Below are 22,271 nucleotides of genomic sequence, written 5' to 3' on the forward strand. Positions count from 1 at the left end.
AAGAGGCCAAAAATTGAGTGCTTAGTAGAAGACTCTTAACTGCTAAGCAGGGGGCTGTACAAACTCTGGCTCCGGGGATGTGGTTCTTCTAGAGGAGGATGGAGAGAAAGTATAGTAGGAAAGGCCAAGTCTCGGACTGGCTGGCAAAGTCTGGGCTTCTCAGTCACTCAGTCAGGTGGGTCCTGGCTTGGCTGTGGTATCCATCTCAGCAGTCTAAATTTGAGCTGGCTCTGTATGTGACATGCCTAAGTCATCACTGCATTGCCCAGCAAGGTCTTCAGCTGGTCAGTAAGCTAAGTGGTAAGAAGAAAGGGAACAATGGGCTAGTTTTCACTCTTTCCTTAAACAACTATTAATTGAATCTCTACCGAATACAGCCTCAGGGATGGGTGAGGAGATTCAGTGGAGATGTGCTCTTCATAGCATTTAAAGGCCTAAGCAGTCATACGGAGATTAATATCATATACACATTTATGGTTTTATAGTTACAAGCAAAAGTGAAGGAAACCAGGAATAGATGAGATGAGAATGGATGCTAAAGGAGTTCCAGCAAGTAGGGAACAAAGAGAGCGAAGGCAAATTCTTTGTGAGAAAAGACACACGAGAGACTTATTAGTCACTGGAATGTTGTATTAATAGCTACTGAGGGACTGTCCCAGACCCTCATTTGAAACAAATTCATCTTTAGATCTAAGACACCAACATCACACTGCCTGGTCAGTGTTTGCTAGGTTATCAGCTTCACTTCACGTTCTTTCTTTTACGTCTGACTTTGCTTCATTCCTTAAATTTGAAGCACATTGTGGTCTCCTGTGCATGTCTTCTTAGCCAAGGCCCATAAAGACAGTAGAGTGCATGGGGCTTCCTGGTGGTCCAGTGGTTGAGAATCTGCCTTGAAATTCAGGGATCGTAGATTTGATCCCTGAGCAGGGAACTAGGGTCCCACATGCTGTGAAGGAACTGAAGACCACGTGTGACAACTACTAAAGCCCATGTACTCTGGAACCTGCATGCCGCAACTAGAAAGTCCATGCACTGCAAAGAAAGATCCTGCCTGACACACGAAGATCTCGCATGCCACAACTGATGCTCAAACAGCCAAATAAATAAACATTTAACAAAAGAAGAGGACACTGAAAACATTAGCCTATCAGAGATAGAGATGCTGGTTGGAAAACAGTGAGAAGGGGGGAAGTGTTCTGATTATTAGATGGGATCAGATTTTGGAAAGCTTTGGAAACCAGAATAGAGAATTTGGACATGAAATTTTAGACAGTTACATTTTTTTCTCTAAAGTAGTGAAAGATATGACAAAAAGTAATTCTCTGGAAAGTTCACTGGAGTTTAGTATGAAAGATTTGCCCACTTAGAGAACTGTATGTAGTTCCTATGGTGAGGCAGTCATTGAATTATCTCATAGTGTGCACTGGAATAGCTAAGCATTGTTTCTTAGTATAGGCTATATATTACATGCTCCAGATTACCCTGAAATGTTTGTCAAAATGAAGATTCTGGGACCCTATTCTAAATCGACTGAATCAAAATCTCTGGGATGGAGCCTGCGACTTTGCATTTTAACATGTACCGCAGGTGATTTGTTCCTAATAAAGGCAGAGGACTAGTGAGCTGAAACAGAAGCAAAAGACATTGAAGTCAGAGCCTCTGACTGGGCTGCCATTGCAGTAGTAATCCAGTTGATTACAACACAAAGACTACAATGGTTACCATGGGGATTCAGGAGCAGGGCTAAACCCGAGAACTTCTTCAAAGGAAACAGAAGGAGGTCAAAGACTGGATTTAGAAATGAATGAGGAGAAAGAGTCCAGGAAAACCATCATCCCTGCCCTCTGAGTGAAAGCTAGTGACCAGAGTACTTTAGGCCCTTATGTACCAGGGGCATTATTGGCAGTGACAAGAGAACAAAGTTAAGGGGTCTGCAGTAAGATGAAGGTGTTTTTAAAAGTGGGAAAAGGAAAAAGAAAGATAGCTACAGAGAAAAAGTCTAATCAGCTCTACAAAACTGAGAGAGCTGGCAATTAGAATTGTTTAGTCTCTAAGCTGTGTCCAACCCTCTTGCTATCCCACGGACTGTAGCCTACCAGGCTCCTCTGTCCATGGAATTTCCCAAGCGAGAATACCAGAGTGGGTTGCCATTTCCTTCTCCAGGGGATTTTCCTGACCCAGGGATTGAACCCATGTCTCCTGCATTAGCAGGCAAATTCTTTACCACGCAGCCACCAGAGAAGCTCAGGAATTAGAATACAGTAAATTTATTGTGCAAGGGGTTTGCGTAGGTGCAAACTTCTCACCTTCAAGGTACTTGACAAAATGAAGTGGGATCAGGCGAGGCAGACAGATGGCATAGGAGTTGAGCTCAAGCAGAGAGGGGAGATGAGTAGGAATTAAAGGCAAGAAAATTTTGAAACCCAGGTAAGATGGGAAAGAAAGAGAGAGAATAAGTTTAGGGACTTTTCAAAATAAAAAGTTTGTCATTTGCTAGCAATTCTGAATAGGAAAGAAAACAGGAGACAGGTTGCCTTCTAAGCAATATTTACATTGTTCTAAAAGCTTTTAAGCTTTATAATATTGCCACATGTAGATTACAAGGATACAGAGACTTATATATGGAGATAGGGAAAAGAAAGTTGTCTTTGCAACCTTTTTTTCCCACTAGGAAATGTGAAATATATTATTCTATACCATGAAGATACGGTTTCAACATTTTACTAGGATATCATTAATAAAATTGAGTATACCTCTAACTTTGAAATAAGTGTGGCTTTGAATAAGAAATGCTTATTCTACCATTGCTTGAAATCTAATGTTTATGAAGACATTTAATCTCTGTGCACAAGGAGGAATACTCACACCAAACAGTAGTGGCATGCTAAATTCAAGAGCTCAGGCCTTAAAGCTTACACGCTAATGGGTTATTTAGTTTTCAAAATCTTAAGTTAATAACAACTGGCAATAAAGCCTGTTAAGATGCCTTTTGTTCTGAAGCTATTGTGTTGATTTTGAAGCCCCATTTGTTCTAAAATGATTGAAGTCGAGATCTCCACCTAGTGGATTTATAGGATTTAACAGATTTTATAGAAATGGCCTACTACCTCTGGAAATCTGTAATGTTTTTCCCTTTGAGAAATAACAGGTTTTAAAGACTTCTACTTAGGACCTAGCATAATTGTTAACAGAACAGTTGCAAATGGTTGAAACATGCCAATATGCATATCAGCTAGACTACAGTTAACAAAGCTCAATTTTTATTTTCATACCATAATTAGGAAAACAGATCAGGCACAAATATGAATATATAATCATCTGTGTAGAAAGCAATATTGTAATACCACTAATTGAGATGTGTATAGTAATTTCCATAAAATAATCATCAAGTATAAATCTGCTCAAGCACTTTTTCCTATTTAATCTTTCATTTGCTTAAGGCTTTTTTTTTTTTTTTAATGTTTGCTTTCTTTCCAGGATGAGGCCCAATTCTTCTTTCCCATTTCCCCATTCCTTAGAGATGCAAACTCAATTAATTGTGTCAAACATATCTTATGGCTTGATTTTTGTGTTATATTCAACTATGTACTTTTATTTTATTGATAACAAAGAGTCACTGAGGATTCTCCCTTCAAAATAATGCATTTGAAATGCATGCAAAGGCTAGGGGGTGTTTGTGTGTCTTTTTTAAGAAAGCTGAAGTAGAAAAGGATTACTATTTGAGTTATTGTGTTCACTTTGTTCTGCCTCTAAAGGTGATGAATTAACATATTCAGCAGCTGGTGGATACAGTGTAGGTTTAGGAGCAGAGTTTTCAGCTTCATTTATTCTTCGAGGAATTAGAGGCACCTCATTTTCTGCCTCAAAACTAATGTCTTTTGACTCTGGTAATGTCTCCCCTGTCATTGCACCTTTTTTATGTGTACCTGTTATCATCTGTATCTGGTTGAATATTTTGAACTTCTTTCAAATAATGCATATTACTGTTAATTTTAAGATCTATTTCACTACAAGGTAGTCTATTTTGGGTTTCATGGGGACTCATCATTCTTAAATCTTTAGTTGCCTCAACAGAATCTGAATCAAAGAATACATGGTTTTCACTTTTTCCATTTTCCCAAGTTTGTTGCTTTTCTTCTCTGGTGCCATTTAAGGTCATCTGTGTGGTCCTAATTAACATACTAAAATCTGCCGTGCTTTCATCGAGCCTTTTTTTCTCATCTTTCCCTACTATTTTTATCTCCAGTGCTTCAGCTCCGTCATCTCTGGGCAATGCATTTATGCTGTCAATTCCTTTTTCACTACTATTGGTTAGAGGCCAGATGGCTTGAGTACTCAGAGAGGTACTGATATCCTTGGGAAGCATTATTCTATTTTGGTATGGAATAAAATTTGTCTTCATAAATGTTAAGTTGCCCTTGGATTGTGTCTGGGGAACAGGAGAGCAATCAAAAGTTTCTGTTTTAGGAAGTTTTGTTTCTACATCATTTCCCTCATCCATAACACAGCTTTCCACAATTGGATGTGATATTTTGGGTTTTGTCATTAATGTTTTCTCATTTCCAAGTTGTTCGTGACTTGAGAGTTGCTCTGTATGTTTTAAGGTTTGTTTTTGATTTAAAGTATGTTCCTCATAGGTGTCAGTCCTGCTGATTTGATTCCCTAGGGACATAGAAAACTGGCTTAGCTCACTGGTCTTCAATTTGTCCTGCTCCATGTGTTCAGTGGGCTCTGTTGCCCCTTGGTCAGTAGCCCCCCTAGAATGGTGGGATGATAAAACATCCCTTCCTATGTTTTCCAAAGTTGCTGGTAAATAACTTGGGATGCCCATTATGATGCAAGCTGTACCTCGCACATGCTCAGTTGAGAAGGAGGAGTGTGAATGCCCATGTTCAGCAACAGTGGGTGTGGGCTGAGTCAGTGTTGATGGGTCTCCATCGGGAATATGTCCAGTAGGGTGACAGGTGCCTTCCATAGAGCTCTGGTTGGCCACAGACAAGTCGTTAGCACTGAGCAGAGAAGGCTTTTTCATGTTTTTTCTGTAATATGGGGTCTGCTTGGGGGCATGTTTGAGAGGCAGCCTCTTTGCAGTGAATTTAACATAGTTGTTACCTTCTGACTGTTGGCGAAAATCTGCAGAGGGCTCAAGGTTTACTCTGGCTTCTTTCTCAGAAGCTGTGGAGAATTTATCAGGAGGTAATGATGCTCGTTTGAGTTTCTTTGGGAGATCTGGCAAGGATTTTTCTGGATGGACTCTGACTTTTCTAAAAGGGCTTAAATTTAATTTTATCCTTAAATTTTGTGCTTTACTTTTCCCTTTGAAGTCAGCTGGATTGGTTCTCTTCTTTTTCAGAATCTGTGGATCAGTAAGCCCCTTTCCTCCTTTGTTTCTTTCACAAGGGTTGCTACATTTTTTGAGATCCAAGTTGGTCAGGTTACTTTCATTTTTCTGCTCTTTCCAATGGCTTGATGTTTTGGATGACATCACCAAACTATTTTTTTCTATTAAATCAGGATGATGGAAGCTAACCTTCTTAGGGGAATATGTTTTCTTGATTTTTGTTGATAACCCTGATAACTCCATGTTGTTCTCACTCAGGAGGAATTTTTCTATTGCTCTGTTAATTTGGATTTGCTCCTTCTTGGGCTTTGAATGTTTTCGACAATTTGGCTTCTTTTCTTTCATGTAATCTTGAAATTGATCACAGGGCACATATTTACAGATAAGAGAATTATTTGGCTGAAAATACCCAGGACTGCTCTGTGTTAACAGTCTACAAGGATCATCATATTTTGACCTGTGTTTTTGCAAGATCCTTTGTACAGAGTGTTCCTCAGGCTCACAAGGCTTGGATGATGAGCCTGTAATAAAATGTCTCTGCCTGTGAGGTTGTAAGCCATTGTCTCCTTTTTCCATTGGAGGCTGCCATGATTCATTTGTTAAATGCTTTTCAAGACTTCCTCTTGCCAAGGCTGAAGCCGATGTTGCATATCTTCTACTAAATGTGTCACTGCTGATATCTGCTGAACAATAAATGCAGGAATTTAGCACTGAGCATAGTTTTATTACCCCAACCAAACAGATGCTTAGAAACCTTATGAAAGGTACAAAAAGGACTCCTCCGATTATGGCAATTCTTGAATATTTCCTTAATATTTTAGCCAAATACTTAAGGGACATTTGGCAGTTTGGTGTGTTTGCAATGACACTCTTTATGGACACATTTTAATCAGTTGTGATTGATGCTGATGTAAAAGTTGTGGAATTAGAAATAAAAATATTCATAGTTGTAAATCTTTAGATTAGTTGTCAGTTAGGTTAGCTTTAAATATGAATAATGTTTAAATTCTTTCCAAATAGCTATAGTAACTTTTTCTTAACTCATTTACCACTTGGAACTAAATCATTAAGAAGAATGTAATACAATATTGAGTAACAGGTTTCAAGCAGATGATAACCTCAGCTGCTGCTGCTGCTGCTGCTAAGTCATTTCAGTCGTGTCCAACTCTGTGCGACCCCATAGACGGCAGCCCATCAGGCTCCCGGGTCCCTGGGATTCTCCAGGCAAGAACACTGGAGCAGGTTGCCATTTCCTTCTCCAATGCATGAAAGTGAAAAGTGAAAGTGAAGTCGCTCAGTCACGTCTGATCTTAGCGACCCCATGGACTGCAGCCTACCAGGCTCCTCCGTCCATGGGATTTGCCAGGCAAGAGTACTGGAGTGGGGTGCCATTGCCTTCTCCGTAACCTCAGCAGCAACAGATATACTTGTGATATTACTGGCTCCATTCATGTGGAGTCCATATCTATTTTACTTCACTTAATAGTGTATTCATTAAATATTTGTTAAATGAATGTGTTTTGGACTGTGGCCTGGTCTGTGTTGAAGACTTTTAAATGGTTTGCATTAATATAATATTAATGAACCATGTTAAATAATGTTAATGACAAAAATAATAGTAATAGTTCACCATTGAGTATATACTAAGAGGTCGGCATTGTACAAAATAGCGTACATTCATTATTTCATTTAAGAGACCTGATCCATTGGATAAGTTCTATCATCCTATCACAGTTACAGAGAAAGAAACAAGTTTAGAGAAGTTGAATATTCTCCCCCAGTCATGTGTCAGCTAAATGATATGGGCAGAGTTTGACCCAGATCTATCTGATACTAAACCCTATCCTCTTCCACAATGCATATTAAGTTTAAAATTACATCTTATCAGTGTTCTTTCTCTGGGTCTGTGAAATTGTTTTATCCAAAGAAGTATTTCTTGGAGCGATAGAAAGAAACAGGTGAAATAGCCCCAGCTTGCATCCAATTCTAATCTAAGATCTGCCTTCAACATTCAGAATGACCTTGGAGAAGTCATTAACTCACTGCATATCAGGAGATTAGACTAGAAGGGAACTTTTGCAGTTATAAAATTATTCTGGGGAGAGAATTTATCATATTCTAAGACAGCTCCATGGCTCAAAGATAAATATTAAAAGCTTTTGGACCAGATCATCTCCAAAGTCTCCTCTACCCCTGAAACACTGTAATTCTGTGTTTCTGACTTAGAAGGCCTAATCAGAGTGACATTGCCTCTTACAGACTTCTTTTTCAGAGTAGGTGTGGTCTTGACTGTTTTTCTCTTTTTCTGGATACAGTACAATGCCTGGCATGTAGAATTTCAAGTCTTTCTTAAAGTGATTGTGTTGATTTGACAAATCCGTTTTCTCTGTGTGAAACAAAAGACTGGGTTTTAAATGGTTAAGAGACAACATTCCCTTCAGTATAGGAGTTTCCCACAGAGATGCGAAGGCTCTCGACAAAGCTAAAAGGAAACATCTGCCTAAGGTATGATTTTATGGAAAGGTTAAGTGCTTATTCCTTTATAAAATAAAACTAATCGGATCGAGTTTCTACAGCAGATGTTTCCTTTCTTGGCCATTTCTCTTTTCAATCAAATCATGATGACCCCAAAACTGGTAAGAGCTGAAGTCTGAGGGATGCAGTGGCATAAATTCACACCCTACTTTATATCACATGTGAAACAATATACAATTTTATTTATCTCCAATTGTCCCTAAATCCTTAGGGCCAGATCCCCATGGTAAGAATTTCTTGGTGCAGCACCTCTGTCATTCATGTTCTGAGAGAAAGCTCTGCTTGTTGTAAACCAATTCAAATAAATGACAGGAACCTCTTTACAGAGCGGCTGTCAAAGTTTTCACCACTAAGCCTGAGAGCATTGCCTTACTATTCAGGGAGAAAAAGGAAGACATTTAATTCATTGCTTCCACCTAAATATTGACATCGCCCATGTACAGTGGGTAGTGTCACGGCCAGATTCACTTGGCTTCCAACATGGGACGATGAATTAAGTCCTGACTTTCCCTGAACTGGGAAGTTATCATCCCTGACAGCTCAGCAAGCATAGTGTGTGTCTTGACATCATTCCTGAAATGAATCACTAGCATTAGAAGGCCCATTCTTCTAACATGTCATGCTCTGGGAAGGTTGCTTACTGCAGAACTGGCATTAGAGCTCGACGGATGTTGGAACAGAAGCCAATACTCGGCTTCCCATAAATCTTAACAGTGCTGCTGCTGCTGCTGCTAAGTCACTTCAGTCGTGTCCGACTCTGTGCGACCCCACAGATGGCAGCCCTCTAGGCTCCTCTGTCCCTGGGATTCTCCAGGCAAGAATACTGGAATGGGTTGCCATTTCCTTCTCCACTTAACAGTGCTATTGCTATTGAAAAGTCTTCTTTAAAAAAAAAAAAAAAATTTAGGTGTTGGGTCATGAAATTCACTTTCCAAGGGGTACAAGATGTACTCTCAGCTCCTGAGGGTTGGAAGCATCCATGTACACCTCACTGTAAACACACATGTGCATACATACACCCAAAAATGCACATCCAGTATCTTTAGGAGAAGAATAACCTAGTTCCATGGTGACTTCTATGGCATTACTCTTTCGAGGAAATCAAAAGCGATTTAAACCAAGTGGGACTTTTCAAGCAAGACAACTCACCTGTCGTTCTTGTTACATGCTGTGGCAAAGTTTGAGGTTGGCCTTCCCCAGGCTCATGATTCCTCCACCCTTCAACTCTCTGTGGACAATATCTTGTAAGTAAGCCAGCTTCATTAAAAGCTGCCATATTCCCAGAAGGCTCTGAACATCCTGACTGCAGCAATCTGCCACCAAAGCAGAAGAAAGTGCTGTCTGCCCCATGGCCCTTCCCTTTCAGGTTTCTAAATGATCCGTCAAGGGCTGTGGAGCCAGAGGCCTGTACTGCTTGATGGCTGCTTTCCTGTGAAAGTGGCATTTCCTTTCCGGCCCCCACAATGGACATGACCTTTATCTCGTTTTCCTGAGTTAAGTGGCAGTTACAGTATCCCTGAGCGTGGTAATTTCTTGCCTCATGATCACACAGGGATTCATTGAAGGTTCTGCAAGGAAGGTTTTCTGATGTGTGTTCATTTGCTTTGCCTTGTTGAAGTTTCCAGTTAAATACAACTAAACCTAGGCAAGTGAGACCAACAGCTCCTGTGACAAATGGAGAGACTATTAAAAGATAACATCATAGAAAGAAACATAAATCGTCAAATGTGAAATCCACAAGTACCAAGGTTAATGGCTTAGAGGGCATTGAAATGGGTGGGTGATCTATCACCATGTGGAAAATATTAGTTCAGATAGAGGCTATTTAATCAACATTGTTCTGTTTTCCAATTTGGATCTTTCTTTGTATCTATTAAAAATTATAAGAAACAATACCATCTGGAATGTGTTTGACAGAAAAAGTTTTTTCACGGACTGAAATTCATTCAGATTAAAATAATTCCTACATTAACATTCTTTTCTGCCTAAGGGAACTGAAACTTCCATTTATTAATCCCATAATTAATAAAAATAGACAATGTTTAGCATATACCCTGAAATTCTCATATACAATAACCTCCTCCCCCAAAGAAAAAAAGATTCTACAAGCTATTGCCATATTTTAATCATCCCTAAAGATTTATCCCCTACCTCAGAATACATCATTGGCTTCTATTAGTATAAAGGTCAAACTCCTTGGCATTCAAGACTCTAATTTGGCCATAACCTTCCTTCCTAGCCTTATTTTTTAAATTATTTTTCACATTCAAGCACTACGCTTCAAACTCTTCAATTCATTAGTCTTAAAATGTCCTTCTAAGCCTTCGTGTATTCTCTTACTCATGGTTATAATACTTTCTCCTATCTCTGCTTATTTGAATTTTATTTATCCTTTAAAATCTAAACCAATACCTCATGGTTTCTTGATCGTTTTGCTATTTTTTTTTAATCTTGCAAAGATCACCCCCTTCTATGAACTCCCACAATAAAATGATTGACATCTAATCTCAGAATTCCTGGTACTGTCATTTCATGTTCTCTGTAGGCTAGCTTATCATCTAAATATAATAGTAAAGGGTAGTATTTCTCAGACTCGAGTGCAAAGTCTAACCTCTTTCTGCCTCACAGTTTTTCATCTTGACAAATGGCACCCTCAGCCACCTAGATGCTCAAACCAAAGTCTCAGTTACACCCAGCTCTTCCTCTGACACAATGATTTCTTTTTCTTAGCACTTATAACAATGTAAAAGTTTTCTGTTCACTTATTCATTTGCTTGTTCACTGTCTGTCCTCCCCTGTTAGAATTAAGCACTCTGAGGAAATGGACTTTTTCAGTCTTGTTTGACATTGTATCTCCAGTGACCACAACACTGGCAGAGAGGAGGCACTCCAGAAATATTTATTGAATACTCTTAAGTAAACAGAAAGAATTCTGTTTTATGAATTCTAATAATGAAAAGCAGAGTGATCTAATCTCGCAAATCTCCAGAACGGTAATCAGGAGAACATGTTGTCAGTATAGACTGAGTTTGGACCTCTGTGTTCTACATCCAGCTTTATCTATAACTTGCTGTGTGACCTTGAGCAAGTCAGTTGCCCTGTAAACTCGGTTCCCTGACTCTGGAGATAATGGCAGTGAATGAGATGTTATCAGCTTTCTAGACTCCTTGATAGCACTTTGCCTGGTTCTGTCTATGGCAGATAACTTTAGTGAAAATGTGATGATATTTCTTTAAACTTTCAAGAAAAGAGAAGGTATCAAGCATAGTTGTTTCATTTTTTCTGTTAAAGATGAAGATTAACCAAATAGAATAGCACTTTCTGGTAAAAAAAAAAAAAATCAAAAACAAAAATCTGCTAACCTTTGTGTAGCTTACCATATCTTAATGTTTTGCACCCCATTTTAATTTATTTAACATCAATACACTCTTGGAGAATGTTATAACATATTGAGATAATGAAATCTCTAATAAAAACACAATATTTTTTTTTTTTTAAGTAGTAGCCGAAGTTAGGTCAGAACATTTTAATTGCAAGATCTTATAGTCTGGGCTATTCCAAATAAAATTTTGATTTTTAAATGTCAAAAGTATGAAAATAATAAAATTTTAGACACATCTCTATATCTCTTACTTTCTAAGTAAGAAAGCTTAGGATTCAAAGCTCTGTCCTGATACTTTTCTTGGGCACATTTTCTAACCTCTCTAAGCCTTATTGTTTCTTTTCTATCAAACAGGAATAATTAATACCACTCAGAGATAAAGTGAGACAATATATGTGACATGTTTAACACAGTTCTTTGACATAGTGAGATTCAGTGAGTGGTCATTGTTATGTATTATTGCGGTTACAATTGTTGGTGCTACCAAAGTAGGCTTTGTATTGTTCTATTAGATCCTAGAAGCCTCAGCTATTAGGGAGAAAAGTCCAAAACAGATTATTAAGAGAATACTTTGTATGACTGATGCAGTTACTAAACCATAATAAAGGAAGAAAAGACCTCAATTTTATTAAACAGATGAGTCAGCCATTGAAACGGAAGTACATATAATTTGATTATGGGATAAAGTTTCTCTGTAATTGTGTCCAAACAGTGAGGAACCACTCACTCTCCCACTATTGATGCTAGAGCTATGTCTGTATCATGTTGCCACTCAGGTATGGTCACTCACTGTTAGTGCAGAGAGCAAAAGCAGCGAATGAAGCTTGTAGGCAGTTTGAACCTGCTGTCAAGAAGATGGCTGATTTTCATTGCCATGGGCATTGTTGCTATTTTTTAATTTTTTGAAAAGTGTTCTAAAAAAAATAATAAAAAAAAATAAGAAGTGTTCTAACAATCCTTCTGAGTTAGAAAAATGCAATATTAATGATAAAAATCTCATCGAAGTATTGGCAATGTTACAGCTTCATGAAAGCTTTCTTGTTTATCCTCTAGTTCACAGAATAGGAAGGGTTAGGTGCCAATTAGCCACTTATTGGTTTAAATTCACGGGATATGATTTTATATATTCTTTGGAATTGTGATGATTTATCTATAGTCAAAGAAGAAAATAAAATCAGAGGCCAAATTTTAGTTCTAAGTCTTCTTCCCACAATCTAGAGATATAGATTATTGATCACACTTTTGCTTTAGGAAAAGTAGCACCTTAAAAGGAGTAAATTAATATCAAAAGTCAAGAGTTGTCTTAAAGATGAATCTCTCTTAAAAACAGCATCTGTAATAGTTAATCAATGAAGGGTACATTTTTCTGGTAATTTCACATGCTATAACTTAACAGGCATATAATAATATTTATAAAGTTTAGCTTCCTATCATTTTGATAAAACCTTTGGAATCTTCCAGAATTTTTATGTATCTCTACACTAATGCAGAGTTGTTAACTTGGCAAAATCTTTTCTAAAAATATATATCAAAAATACCTAGGAGATACTAAAAATTGTATCTATTGTAATATTTCCAAAGCAACCTCCTACAAAATACAAGTTCAATGAGAATTTCCTCTGTGGGGGAAAAAAAGGTTAATGGTCAAATAAGTCTGAGAAATGCTCCACAGTATATCTTCCTCTTAGAGACTCATAATGTTTATTAGAAAAATGAAAGATACAAGAAATGCTGTGGTAAAGAAGCCTATTTCACTTTAATCCAGCATTGCTCAAATCTATTTGAACCTGACAACATATTGCTTATATGGGTATCTCTTGGTATTTTTATTGGAATGTCTATTAATTTTCCCCTTGAAGTAGGATTCTATGATAAGAAACACATTTAAGGAAAAACTCTGTTGCCCTAGTGTTTTTGCCTTTTGTAGTAAATTGTTTCTTAGCACATAAAATTACTGAGATGGTTACACATTTTCTAAAACAATTTATCTTTCTGAAAGGATTTGAACTCACTTTCAAGTGAATTTGATTACTGCTGGTGGTCATTTCAGTGTCTAGACCTGATACTGGTTTCCATCTATCCTGATTAAAAGTATAAGTGTCAAGAGCTAAAAATCCCCCAAACACACTCACACACTTTTCATCACCATGGTACCCACAAATACAAAGGATCTTACCATGCACTGAAAGCATACAAACATCTAGATAACTCAACAAATCTCACGCATATTTGGTCTTTGACTAATCACAATGAAACATTACACTATATCATAATGATATATAATGAGATGTAATGATGAATAGTTTAAAAAATTTAAAACAACTATAGAAAAATTAAAGGGTTGGATGGTATCCTTTCCTTAGTTGGGAGTGGGTGTGGTAATGGGCCAAGTATATGAACAAGTTAGATAAACAGAAATCTTTAAAAAATTCAAAATCCCCAAATGGATGGAAACCAAGGCACAGAGCAGCTAAATAATTTGCCCAAGTCACACAGCAAGTAAGAGCAGAACCAAATTTCCAACCCGGGTAACCTAACTGTGGAGCTCATGCCCTTAATCATCACTTATTTGTTTTTGTTTAGTCCCTAGACATGTCTGACTCTTTTGTGACCCCTTGGGCTGTAGCCCACCAGGCTCCTCTGTCCATGGGATTTCCCAGGCAAAAATACTATAGTGGGTTATTATTTCCTTCTCCAGGGGCTCTTCGCAACCCAGGGATCAAACTTACATCTCCTGCATTAGCAGGTGGATTCTTTACCACTGAGCCAGGAGGGAAGCCCAGTCATCACTTATACAAGCGCTATAAAGCAGGACACACTGGATTGTCATTATAGCCTCCCCCTGTCCTTGGTAAAGCCCACTGATTCTTACTACCACAGACAGGCACACAGATATGAGTGCCTTGAAGAAAGAGACTAGGTCTCATGGCTTTTTGAAACCCCTAATATCTTAATGAATGTATCAGTACATATCAGTAATGGATGACTGAAATATAGGGTATTCCTTCATTACACACAATTAAACTAAAGTCTGAACAGCAAAGTACTGAAGATCGCAGTGCTAGTTATACCAGGACCAGAGCTCTTGGGACTTCCCAGGTGGCGCTAGTGGTAAAGAACCCGCCTGCCAATGTGGAGAAGTAAGAGATGCCAGTTTGATCTCTGGATTGGGATGATCCCCTGGAGGAGGAAATGGAAACCCACTCCAGTATTCTTGCCTGGAGAATGCCATGGACAGAGGAGCCTGGTGGGCAATGATCCACAGGGTCGCAAAGAGTCAGACAGGACTGAAGCTACTTAGCACACACCCACACATCGACACAGAGCTCTTGAATTCTGGCTCAAGGCCCTTTCCTCTGTGTTAGACAGTTTCTTTGCAACAGGAAATGTTTGCAACCTATGCCAAATCAGCTAGCATCTTCTCACACTAATGACAATGTCTGTCTTCTGCAAGCTCTGAAAAGGCTCCCCAGTTGCCAGAGAAAGACATCATAGTGAATTTCAAGAATATGGAGAAGAGCTGGGTACGCTTCTCCCTGTCATACCTGCAAAGCCAAGGACAGTCAGCAGGGCCACATCCTGCCCTGGGAAGAGGGGACTTCTGTCCTTTAGAACCAGAGTGAGGTTGGCAGCCTTGGAATCACAGTTGGTCTCAGACAGCCTTAGTACACTGTTGGTAGTGGCTGCAGCCATGGTGGACGGCTGACAGCTTAGGTCCTTGGTGTTCCTGAGCGTGCGAGCAGAAGACTTTATGTAGTTTCTTAAGAATCGGGCAAGCTGGTAGAGAGCACAAGTGCAGTTCCACTGGTTCTTATCTAAACTCAGATGGATTAACTGCTTCAAGGGAGTAAAAACATCCGGCATGTGGGCCAACTTATTTCGAGAAAGGTCTACTTCCTGTAGTTGAGGCAGGGGCCGGAAGGCATCTTTCCCAATAAAGGAAATAAAATTGTTAGATAAATCCAGATGCCTGAGACTGTGGAGACGTGTGCCTCCAAAAGATCTGTCCGTCAGATTAGTGATCTGATTCCCATCCAGCTGGAGCCGGCTCAAGCCCCTGGTGTTTCGGAACCAAGACCCTTGCAGGGTGTGGAGGGCGTTGTGGCTGAGCGCCAGCACCTGCAGTCTGCGAAGCTTGCTGAAGGTGTGATCAGTGAGTGAAGAGCTGGATATTCAGTTGTGCCCCAGCAACAACGACTGCAACTTTGAAAGGCTGTGCAAGGCATTTTCCCGAACATCCTCGATGCCATTTCTGCTCAAAGAGAGCAGGGCGAGATTAAACAAGAGGGACAGATTTGTACTCTATAGAGGAGAGATATCCATCAGTGATGATTAAAACCCTCGTGGTCACAGGGGCTGCTGTGGGGAAGAAAAGCACAGACTAGAAGCAAGTACACACACGTGGGAGGGGAGCACCGCGGAGAGCAGAGATAATCAATACCCTCTGAGCAATCTTATCACCTGGGTAAGAACAATAAACAAAATGAAAATGATCCTCTGATTTCTCAGTTTAAGGGGAAGGCAGCTCTTTATCAGAATGATGGATTTTTATATTTTTTGTTACCATGACATGTTTATTTGAGAAACCTAAACCCATCTGTTCCTTGAGATGTCAAATTTAATTCATTGTTTGGGATTATCATCATGAATTTTTTTTTTTTTTTTTGAAAGTGGCTTCTCAGGCTTTCTGTCTGTGAAGCTGTGTACCAACATACTCTAGCCCTGCTGGCCCAAGACAGATTCAGTCAAGAGCTGAGCCTGTGTCTGAGTTCCTAACCAGTTTTCTGCAAGCAATGTATATTTATACTGTAAAGCCAGTCATATTTTTTCTCAAACATAAAGGTGTGGGTTGGGGTGGGGGAAGTGAGAAGGAGTGCTGGTTTCTGCTTTTTAGCTTCAGGCTAGAAGTCGGCAACTTGGTAAGGATCTATATTCTCTCCAGACAAGCCGAGGATCTGTCAGTGGGGTTCTCATTATAGTCTGGGCCATCCTGGCCTCCTGTCTAATATCTGTTCCCTCCAATGAAGTCCATCATGTGATGACAGGTGGTACTCAGGGCTTCCAACTGTTAAATCCCTTCACCATAATCACCCCAGAGCTATCACTGCTCTGTCATTAGAAATCAAAGCATTTTAACTCAATAAAGATGTATTATAATCAAGAGTTATTGTAACACATCTTTATCATGCTAAAATTGTTTCGACTGCCAATGACAGTGTCATAAGGATGGAAGAGTCCATTGTCCCAGGGAGGTCTACAGGTGATATTTGAACAATCAGCCATGGGGGAAGCAAATCAGAATTCCCTTATGAAATTCAGACTATAGCATTGAAACAAAGAGAGGAAAAAAGAATGTAAAAGACAAAAGATTTCCACAGCGCCTTCTTTTGGAAGAATTGCTCTCATTTCTGTAGCAGTAGCAAGTCTATGTCATGGGGTTTTGTTTGGCAGGGTGGGGGTGCTGTTTTTTAGAATTTATTACTGGTTATTTGAATTCTGTTAATTCTGGCCAGGCTGGCATTTTGTTTCTTTCATTATTGTTTTTGATATGGATTGAGAGAGGTTTTTTTTTTGTTTTTTTTTTTTTGTTTTTTTAAGAATCCTCAGTCCCCTAGAGATTTCTGACTCTGAGGGAGCAAGCTATTGTTTCTGTCAGTTACTTCTTGTCTAGGACCAGACAGGCTCCATTCACAAGTCATCCATTTACTTCTCTGTGTTTATGAAATCTAACTTCACAAATGTGGCATTCTGTAAATGAGAAGGAAGATATAAAGGTGCAGTATGTAGATGAGCAATATTTGTTTCTTACAGACATCAGCTATCTCTGATCAAAAAAAAAAATGTAGTGAAGTTTATTTGAGTGGATGGGAATTTAGTGTTTTGAAAGTGTTTTCTACACAGACTGGAAACAGTGTATGACCAACTAGCCTTGAAACTGTCTCTTCCCTGTCAGGAAGGACAATGCTATTTTCCTCTTAATTCTCATGGAGTCATAGGATTTTAGAAATGAAAGAACTCATTTTCTTCTACTCCATCTTAGATTTTTTTCTGAAGTTTTTCGATTGGCAGAGTTTATAGCTTGTTTATCTCTTCTTGGATATAAGGATGTAAATCACATTCTCCTCAAATTTGTTAATAAGGTATCTTATTAAATTGTTGACTTAAGCAAGCAATATGTAATGAATACAGGCAGTGTATCTTGTTAGCATTTCTACAGCTCATTTACCACCAATAAAAAAAGACTACACTTTCAAAATTAGATGCACTTTGATAATAATCTGTTTTGCTGGTACATCACTTAATCTTACTAATACTGAACAATTGCAGTTCAGGTTTCTGATTCATTGATATTCCTTTCACCCTGTGGTAGGTTTCAAATCTGCACAAAGTATGGACAAAATATAATTAAAGTGATCTATTTTTTTCATTTATTAAATAAGTGTGCAACTGACTGAAATGATGGTATTCTTTTGTGATAGCAAGATATCTCAATTACCTCTAAAGGTCTTAACATAGTTTTGGTTGAGACCACCAGGAACTAATAGGAAAATAAAATAATATTATCAATATATAGTTACTAAAGAAGGCTTGCTCTTTAAAAATGTTTACCTCTTTCAGGCTGAGCCCAGAGATGAGGCAGGACAAAGAAGAGCATAGTAATGAATTTTCCAAGTACACTGAACACTGATTTTTAGAGTGATCGGTTTTATTACCTACTATATAGGTTAGTTGGTGACAGAGAGTTGCATCTTTGGTGCACACTGCACACGACGCAGGGCAGGCTACCACCAGCTGCAGCATGATGGCAGAGTATGAGCCATCCACCTGAAAGGAAAGTAGAGGCCAATGCATGTCATAATGTCAGCATTTATTATCCAAGGATTTCAGTACATTCAGTTCAGGAGGCATTTTGGTGATTTCTCCTTTCTAATGAGCAACGTGAGTTCTCATATGGTGCCAGATAAATGGCAAGAATCCTTAATCTGAATAGAATTTAAACTGAACCATTATAGGGAACAAGGATATATTGGACAGTGCAAAGAAATATAGCTATGATTTGTAATAACTTTATTTGTAAATGTATTTATTTTAATTGAAGGCTAATTACTTTACAATATTGTGGTGGTTTTTGCCATACATTGACATGAATCAGCCACAGGTGTACATGTGTCCCCCATCCCGAATGCCCCTCCCACCTCCCTCCCCATCCCATCCCTCTGCTTGTTCCAGTGCATCGGCTTTGAGTGCCCTGTTTCATGCATCAAACTTGGGCTGGTCACCTATTTCACATCTGGTAATATACATGTTTCAATGCTATTCTCTCAAATCATCCTACCCTTGCCTTCTCCCACAGAGTCCAAAAGTCTTTTCTTTATATCTCTGCTGCTTCTGTTGTCTTGCATATAGGGTCGTCATTACCATCTATCTAAATTCCATATATATGCATTAATATATTGATTTGGTGTTTTTCTTTCTGACTTACCTCACTCTGTATAATAGGCTCCAGTTTCATCCACCTCACTAGAACTGATTCAAATGGAGTAATATTCCATCATGTGTATGCACTGTGTAATAACTTTAAATGGAGTACAATCTTGGGCTTCCCAGGTGGATCTAGTGCTAAAGAACCTGCCTTCCAATTCAAGAGACATAAGAAACATGGGTTCGATCCCTGGGTTGGGAAGATCCCCTGGAGAAGGAAATGGCAACTCACTCCAATATTCTTGCCTGAGGATCCCCATGAACAGAGGAACCTGGTGGGCTATAGACCATGGGGTCACAAAGAGTTGGACATGACTGAAGTGACTGAGCACAAGTAGTTGCTTTACAATTCTGTACATAAAGTGAATCATCTGTATGTATACATATATCCCTTCCATCTTGGCACTCCCTCCCATTCCCATCCCACCCACCTGGGTCATCACAGAGCACTCAGCTGACCTCCCTGTGCTATACAGCAAGTTCCCACTAGCTATCTCTTTTACATGTTAGTGTGTATCTATCAATGCTACTCTCATCCCACCCTTCCTTTCCCCCACTGTGGCCACCTGTCTGTTCTCTACATCTGCGTTTCTATCACTATTTTGTACACCTAAAACTAATATAATATTGTAAATCAACTGTGCTTCAATAAATACATATTCAGTTCAGTTCAGTTGCTCAGTTGTGTCCAACTCTTTGCAACCCCATGGACCACAGCATGCCAGGCATCCCTGTCCATCACCAACTCGCGGAACTTACTCAAACTCATGTCCACTGAGTCGGTGATGCCACCCAACCGTCTGATCCTCTGTCTTACCCTTCTCCTCCTGCCTTCAATCATTCCCAGCATAAGTTCAGTTCACTTCAGTTGCTCAGTTGTGTCCAACTCTTTGCGACTGGATGAACCGCAGCATGCCAAGCCTCCCTATCATTCACCAGTTCCCGGAGTCCACCCAAACTCGTGTCCATCGAGTCAATGATGCCATCCAACCATCTCATCCTCTGTCGTCCCCTTATCCTCCTGCCCTCAATCTTTCCCAGCATCAGGGTCTTTTCCACTGAGTCAGCTGTTTGCATCAGGTGGCCAAAGTATTGGAGTTTCAGTTTCAACATCAGTCCTCCAATGAACACCCAGGACTGATCTCCTTTAGGATGGACTGGTTGGATCTCCTTGCAGTCCGAGAGACTCTCAAGGGTCTTCTCCAACACCACAGTTCAGAAGCATCAATTCTTCGGGGCTCAGTTTTCTTTGTAGTCCAACTCTCACATCCATACATGACCACTGGAAAAACCATAGCCTTGACTAGACGGAACTTTGTTGGTAAAATAATGTCTCTGCTTTTCAATATGCTATCTAGGTTGGTCATAACTTTCCTCCCAAGGAGTATGTGAATGTGAAGTCACTCAGTCGTGTCCGACTCTTTGCGACCCCATGGACTGTAGCCCACTAGGCTCCTCCATCCATGGGATTCTCCAGGCAAGAGTACTGGAGTGGGTTGCCATTTCCTTCTCCGGGGGAATCTTCCCGATCTGGGGATCAAACCCAGGTCTCCCGCACTGCAGGCAGATGCTTTAACCTCTGAGCCACCAGGGGAGAGTGCCATTTGCCTATTCTGAGATGGGATACCAATCACTCAAACAAACAAAAACCCATCACTCTGAATAAGTGATTAATCATTTAACTCACAGGAAAGGTCAATACTGTCAATGCTAAAGGAAGGGTGTGTTACAGCAGTGCCAGTTAGGTGTCTAGAGGTGGTCATGCTCTAGACCAAGACCAAGGAGTAAGCGTCTTTTAATTTCATGGCTGCAATCACCATCTGCAGTGATTTTGGAGCCCCCAAAACAGCTGCTGTTTCCATTGTTTACCCATCTATTTGCCATGAAGTGATGGGACTGGATGCCATGATCTTAGTTTTCTGAATGCTGATCTTTAAGCCAACTTTTTCACTCTCCTCTTTCACTTTCATCAAAAGTCTCTTTAGTTGTTCTTCATTTTCTGCTATAAGCTTGGTGTCATCTGCATATCTGAGGTTAGTGATATTTCTCCTGGAAATCTTGATTCCAGCTTGTACTTCATTCAGCCCAGCATTTCTCATGATGTACTTTGCATGTAAGTTAAATGAGCAGGGTGACAATATACAGCCTTGATGTACTCCTTTTCCTATTTGGAACCAGTCTATTGTTACATGTCCAGCTCTAACTGTTGCTTCCTGACCTGCATACAGATCTCTCAAGAGGCAGGTAAGGTTGTCTGGTATTCCCATCATTTGAAGAATTTTCCACAGTTTGTTGTGATCCACACAGTCAAAGGCTTTGGCATAGTCAATAAAGCAGAAGTAGATGTGTTTCTGGAATTTCTCTTGCTTTTTCGATGATCCAGCGGATGTTGGCAATTTGATCTCTGGTTCCTCTGCCTTTTCTAAATCCAGCTTGAACATCTGGAAGTTCACGGTTCACGTATTGTTGAAGCCTGGCTTGGAAAATGTTGAGCATTACTTTACTAGTGTGTGAGATGAGTGCAATTGTGTGGTGGTTTCAGCATTCTTTGGCATTGCCTTTCTTTGGGATTGGAGTGAAAAACTGACCTTTACAGTCTTGTGGCCACTGCTGAGTTTTCCAAACTTGCTGGCATATTGAGTGTAGCACTTTCACAGCATCATCTTTTAGGGTTTGAAATAGCTCAACTGGAATTCTGTCACCTCCACTAGCTTTGTTCATAGTGATGCTTCCTAAGGCCCACTTGACTTCACATTCCAGGATGTCTGGCTCTAGGTGAGTGATCACACCATCATGATTATCTGGGTCATGAATATCTCTTTTGTACAGTTCTTCTGTGTATTCTTGCCACCTCTTCTTAATATTATCTTCTTCTTTTGGGTTCCTACCATTTCTGTCCTTTATCGAGCCCATCTTTTCATGAAATGTTCCCTTGCTATCTCTAATTTTCTTGGAGAGATCTCTAGTCTTTCCCATTCTATTGTTTTCCTCTATTTCTTTACACTGATCACTGAGGAAGGCTTTCTTATCTCTCTTTGCTATTCTTTGGAACTCTGCATTCAAATGGGTATATTTTTCCTTTTCTCCTTTGCTTTTCACTTCTCTTCTTTTCTTAGCTATTTGTAACACCTCCTCAGACAGCCATTTTTCTTTTTTGCATTTCTTTTTCTTGATCCCTGTGTCCTGTACATTGTCACGAACCTCTGTCCATAGTTCATCAGGTACTGTATCTATCAGATCTAGTCCCTTAAATCTATTTCTCTTTTCCACTGTTTAATCATAATGGATTTGATTTAGGTTTTACCTGAATGGTCTAGTGGTTTTCCCTACTTTCTTCAATTTAAGTCTGAATTTGGCAATAAGGATTTCATGATCTGAGCCACCCTCAGCTCCCAGTCTTATTTTTGCTGACTATATAGAGTCCATCTTTGGCTGTAAAGAATATAATCAATCTGATTTTGGTGTTGGCCAACTTGTGATATCCATATGTAGTCTTCTTTTGTGTTGTTGGAAGAGGGTGTTTGCTAA

The 22,271-nt window shown here is 39.5% G+C and overlaps 2 protein-coding genes across 3 annotated transcripts in view; one reads left to right on the top strand and one right to left on the bottom strand.

Annotated features, from left to right (window-relative positions):
- TNNI3K (TNNI3 interacting kinase) overlaps positions 1-22,271 on the top strand; it is a 404,175-nt gene that overhangs the window by 302,704 nt on the left and 79,200 nt on the right. The gene's annotated exons all lie outside the window — the stretch shown is intronic.
- Positions 3,583-18,062, bottom strand: LRRC53 (leucine rich repeat containing 53). The gene is given in 6 exon segments (XM_086390588.1): positions 3,583-3,930; positions 3,932-6,024; positions 9,029-9,544; positions 14,807-15,561; positions 15,563-15,620; positions 17,975-18,062. Coding segments are annotated over 6 exon segments (3,750 nt in total). The 3' UTR covers positions 3,583-3,690.

Source organism: Bos grunniens, chromosome 3 (genome assembly GCF_055505025.1).
Source record: "Bos grunniens cultivar Pamir isolate PY7600 chromosome 3, Bosgru_T2T1.0, whole genome shotgun sequence".
NCBI classification, from domain to species: Eukaryota; Metazoa; Chordata; class Mammalia; order Artiodactyla; family Bovidae; genus Bos; species Bos grunniens.